Source organism: Papaver somniferum, chromosome 1 (assembly GCF_003573695.1).
Source record: "Papaver somniferum cultivar HN1 chromosome 1, ASM357369v1, whole genome shotgun sequence".
NCBI lineage: Eukaryota > Viridiplantae > Streptophyta > Magnoliopsida > Ranunculales > Papaveraceae > Papaver > Papaver somniferum.
In genome coordinates, this window is record NC_039358.1 from 129,890,237 (window position 1) to 129,895,441 (window position 5,205).

The window sequence follows — 5,205 nt, forward strand, 5'->3', positions numbered from 1 at the left end:
GAGCGGATCTGAAAAGACTAATCATCGCCCAAAACTTAAGCTCCCCTGTCATATCTTCTCTATGATTTTCAGTTGGATATTGTCTTGTTTTGGTTTTCCGGTGAGTTTTCCGTTTGCTTTTTCAAGGTTTTGTTGGTAGAGATCGGCTGATTCGGTATGGTATGTTATCTTGTCTTGATGAATACAAGAGATTTAGACATACAAACTTTTCAGATTTGATCTTCGTCAATGTGAAAGCACTAACTTCATTCTACGGCAACTAAAAGTAAATCGACTTTATTCTCCGGTTTAGTTCTTGCTTATATTATCACTGTTTGTATTAGATTTAATGTTTTACTTTGTGTTTTTGTCTGTACTTTCTTTTAAGCATGTATTGCCTGTACTTTCATCTAGTTGGTTAGAGTATAGGGTTAATTTTGTTTAACCAAAGAAGGGGTACAACTGCCAAAATCTTCACGGCAACGTTCTCCAGCAAGTTGAAGACGTGGAAGAAACTCAAGATTTTTCATTTTCAACCATAAAATATGTTGTTTTGTAACTTTTGCACTGGCCAAACAATGATTCTGGTAAACCTACTTTTGATGGATATGGTTTTCAGAAAACATTTAAAATCAGTTCTAAGTTTGTAGTGCATGTTCTTATGTTGCATTTCTTATTCCTTGTAATCCTTAGTTGTTTCTGTTTTAGTGCTAGTTTCATTAGGTTGAGTCCTATTGTAGTTTTAGTTATAGATTTGCTTGTTTTAGGCTTTGAAATGAAAACAAAGACAGTTGCAACTCGTTCAAGATCATCTTCAAGTTCATATGTTATTATAACTGCTACCACTTCTCCAACGCCGTGTCAGGCCGCCGATTCGTTTTGTTACAGACACCTAAAGACCGATTCAGATTACTACTGTTACTTGAGACACCTTGGCTACTGTTTGAGACTCATTGTCTACTGTTTGGAAACCGTTACTATTAAATGGGTCACTGTTACCTTGATTGCATTAGACAATCTAAAACTAAAAAACTCTGATTCATGTTATCTACATGTTCTGATGAACATTAGGTTGGATTTGATCCAATCATTGCCTTGTGCTCTGACACATACTGGCTTTCTTTTGAAAATAAGTTTAACCCCAAATGTTTGGTCCTCTCCTTTGCGAGTGGAAAGATCTTCTAGAACTCTTTTTAAATCTTAACGAATGGATTTGATAGGCAAGAATTGATCGAGATACTATATTTTGTATGATTGTTTTATGACCTTGAAAAAATTCTGTAAGGTTTCCATTTTCTTGAATCGGCTATTTTAATATATGTACTGAGGTTCGCATCCTTTCCGGAATAAAAAAAAGCATTCCCGAATCTTTATTCGGGAGGAATTGCAAAATCCACCTAAAAAAATCACCAGTTGCAAAAGCAGTGCCACGATTAAATGGAGTGTAAACAAATAAGAAAGTTGTGTTAGATTCATCGTATTAAATAGCTACTGTGTCCAAACTCCAAACTCACAGGTATTCCAGCATCCAAAGTGGTCAGTAAACAATAATAATGATGAAAACCCCAAAAAGTACAGATCAAACAGTTCCAATATTCAAATCTAAAGATAGAACCCAGAAGACTCAGTGAGTGACTGAGCTAGAGGGAGAGAGAGTGAGAGAAAAGAGGTATGGGAGACTATGAACACCACTCAACAGTCCCAAAAGAAACAGCTATACAAGCCCTGAACACAATCATTCAACTCCACTTTGAAAAAACCCTTGAGAAAAAAAGAGCCATTGATCTTCAAAAGAAAGAACTTTGGAAACTTTTCCAGCTCTTTTTCTTGTTTCTAGGTCTAGTTTTTTCAGCTCAAGTTCAATCCACTCGTTTGCAGTGTCGTCATTGTTGGGTACCGATAGTTCTACTCTCTTTAGCTCATTTGATCTTCTATGTATCAGTTGCCCAAACCCTAAGATGTATTAATGGTTTAAAATACCAAAGGAGATGTCATAAACTCACTCTAGGTCTTGCTACTGAGAGATTGAGACAGATCAAGATGATATGTAGTAGTAATGATGGACTTGGTGGTGAAGATGAGATTGCTGATGATTTTGAAATACATTATCAGGAACCACCCGAGACTTACTTTGGTAAGTTCAAAAGAAGTTGGGCTTTGCATTTTGGATTCTTGATTCTTACTTATGCTTTCATGGTTTCTTCGTCTGTTGTACTACTTTGTTTCTAGATTGAGATAAACATTTTGGGTCTTTTTTGTGTTTGTGGATATGGATTAATCAGTTGTTGATGTTGTATGTTTTAATTCCAATTTTTCTTGATGAAGTTATGGTTATCAACAATCTCTATTGTTTCTTGTGTTTTTCAATGGTTTTAGTTATGAATTTGACGAAATTAGGGGAATTTTGACATTGAACAGTCAATTATTCTAAGAACTTGTATGTTCAATTCAGTCAGCTTTGATTGTGAAGTCTAAACATTTGGTAAAGCAAACATATCAAACTTTTCCTACAATAGAAGTCTGAAGTACTATCAATTAACAAGCTCACCTTGCCCTATCAGTGGTATCTTTCAATAGGACTTTCTACTTCATTTAAGTTCTTGTGATGAAAATCTGGGTAGTTCTCTGCATTCATTGCTGTTTAGATCAAATGGGATAAGTCAAGGTCCTCAAGGACTCATTTTGTGAGGCATCACATGTATAGACCAATTCACCATCTCGAGTCTTCTAGATGGTTTCAAACCTGGATGCTAATTTAACACTACTGATTTCTTTGTGAGGTGGTTTGAGGGTGAAAGGTCAAAATCAATGATACTTACCAGCCCAGCAAGTGTTCTACTTGTCGTGCACAGTCATTTTTATGAGTAGACATTCAATTCCTTGCCACATAAGTGGCAACCTTTTTGACGGTTTACGTCAGAAGGGAACTCTACCAATTTTATCCTGATTAGAGAGAGAGCGTTGCAAAGTTTTTAGCAGTACATAAGTAACATACTAATTGTGATGCAGTAACTAATAATATTCATATAAAGTTGATGCAGTGACTAACCTTTATTAGCAAGCAAAAAGTTTACAACAAGAGGTTCAAAGCCAAATAAAGGTTTTCCCATTTCATACAAAAAAAACATTTCTTCAAAAGAATTCCTTTACAATTCCCTTTTAAAATGGGAAATAATCTACCTAATCCTATGCTTTCAGTGGTAGCTTCCCACATTACAAACGCTATTACCAACAGAACCATTGTTAGTTTACCCGTGGTGTCAGGCTGGACAGTCTAGAAGGGCTTTACCAAAATAACTTGGATAACTTGATTAAAATTATTGAAAAAAAAGTGCATTGAATGAGATACCATCAACTCATTTGGAGACAAACCTACAAAGAACTCCAGATACCATCAGCTTATGTTGAAGAAAGAGCATTGCACAGAGATTTATAGGCATCATTACAGACTTTGAATTTCTCTTCCGCCGCTGCCTGTGTACTCGGAAGATATGCGAATAAAAATTATGAGTAATTTATACGAACAGCAAAAGATAATAAAAACGCAAACAAGCAAAACATATCTCATTTGCCTCTTGGTTAAATTCTTTTACACCAACGAATGACCAGCCATGTTTATATTTGATACTAAATTACAATTAAATTGACTGGTAAATTCTAGAACAAGTAGCAAATCTGTTGTAACATTATTGGAATGCCCATTATAATGTAGTACTGCTGCTTGAATGGAACTGAAGCAAAATTCCAACCAGATGACCAAGGTAAAAACAAACGCATTCATGACTGATCACTTCAAACAAAAAGAAAAATGGAAGATAAAGCTGGTAAAAGATGAGATCTAAAAATAACCTGTGAAGGCCCTTGGTGCTTGTCAGGATGCCATTTTAATGCGGATATGCGGAAACTGCATGATATTAGGAAACTTGAAATTATAGTTAAAGATGATAAAAGAAGTGGAAGACACTGCATTATCATTGAAGCACAGTTCACGTTAGATGGATTCTCTAAGCTTTTTATGCAAGAAGGCTGCCAATATTCTTATCAGGCATATGTAGATACAGTTCAGGGGATGATTTTCTCCTCATTGCATTTGTTCATCCTCATAAACAATCACCCAAATCTACTAGGGCTACTGAACCGACCAGATACTGGTTTAGTATTAACAAACATTATAGACAGCCCATGGATAATCTCCATGTGGGTCCTGTAATCTTCGCAATTTCTGGCCATAATAAGCTTAAGCAGAATATGCTTATAACATGACATTATAGGGTACCTAAACCTTTCTTAAAAAGCTCCTGCATGTACCCTAGTAAAGGGGACCCCTGAAAGAAGCTCTCGGAAGATTGATTATTGGCGGGTAACAATCTTCTCATGTGAAGATCAACTTCACCAAACCTCATTTTCTTAACCCAACTCAAACCTACGTTCGAGATCAACTACTTACATTTCCAAAAAGTTAGGAGCCTTAGAAATTTTCTCATTTTTATTACATCCATGGCGAGGACTAATCCTGGTTTTAAGGGCTTTTCAAGACCGAGGACAAGTTTAGAGCACAAGGAGTTTGTATACTTACGCGCTTTTGACATCCTCCATTTTTAAGGGGCCCGTCAATGGCAATCCAAGAATTGTTCTATCAGAACGTGAGCCTACACCACAGGGCTCATTCTCATCTTCAGATTCACTAGAAGCATTCCACGTTTTTCTCCTATCATTTCTCCAGTTTGGGTTATAGTCTCTCCACTCGAACCCAGTATTGGGATTTCGAGAATGCAAGTCTTCCCATGACCAGAAGGACCAAGTAAAATGTTTGCCTTCAGATGCTGCCCGAAAGATTCGCTCTGGATTTAAATCGAAGTCATCAAAGCTCTCTCTTCTTGACTTACCTGAACATAGCATAAGAAAAGATAAAGTTTTAACAACGATCAGATTGTTATTGCACCCGAAGTTAACAAAAGCAATGCGGTTCATAAGGTTCCCACCGCAGATAAAAACTCAATTTAGAATAGGTTGATGCCAAATTGATTGATTTCGTAACAGATGCTTGCTGAAAGAGGTCAGCACTACACTCATTACTCTTCTCCAAAAATCTCTTGGAGCCAGATTTCACAAGGACTGACCCTAATTTTTGGCTTTACTCAATTTGGTACAAATTAGAACCTGAGATATCTTGGCGAAATTTCTTCTACGATCCTAATTATGCAAAAAAAAAAAAAAAAAAAAAAA

General features: G+C 36.2%; 2 protein-coding genes across 4 annotated transcripts in view; one reads left to right on the top strand and one right to left on the bottom strand.

Moving 5' to 3' along the window:
• The first annotated feature begins 1,482 nt into the window (after positions 1–1,482).
• On the top strand, positions 1,483–2,320 carry LOC113332767. Its single transcript, XM_026579286.1, has one exon. The coding sequence runs from the start codon at positions 1,651–1,653 to the stop codon at positions 2,206–2,208; it is 558 nt and encodes a 185-aa protein (XP_026435071.1). The 5' UTR covers positions 1,483–1,650; the 3' UTR covers positions 2,209–2,320.
• A 686-nt stretch (positions 2,321–3,006) lies between these two features.
• LOC113300419 overlaps positions 3,007–5,205 on the bottom strand; it is a 6,432-nt gene continuing 4,233 nt past the window's right edge. For all 3 annotated transcript variants that reach the window (XM_026549656.1, XM_026549654.1, XM_026549658.1), the window contains 3 exons: positions 4,556–4,865; positions 3,829–3,883; positions 3,007–3,453 (listed from right to left, as the gene is read on the bottom strand). In XM_026549656.1, coding sequence (XP_026405441.1) covers positions 3,379–3,453; positions 3,829–3,883; positions 4,556–4,865 — 440 coding nt within the window. In that variant the 3' untranslated portion in view covers positions 3,007–3,378. The remainder of the gene's footprint in view (positions 3,454–3,828; positions 3,884–4,555; positions 4,866–5,205) is intronic.

Bases quoted from the DNA above. Each gene is read 5' to 3' on its own strand.
- LOC113332767 (XM_026579286.1), top strand. From the start codon at position 1,651: ATGGGAGACTATGAACACCACTCAACAGTCCCAAAAGAAACAGCTATA.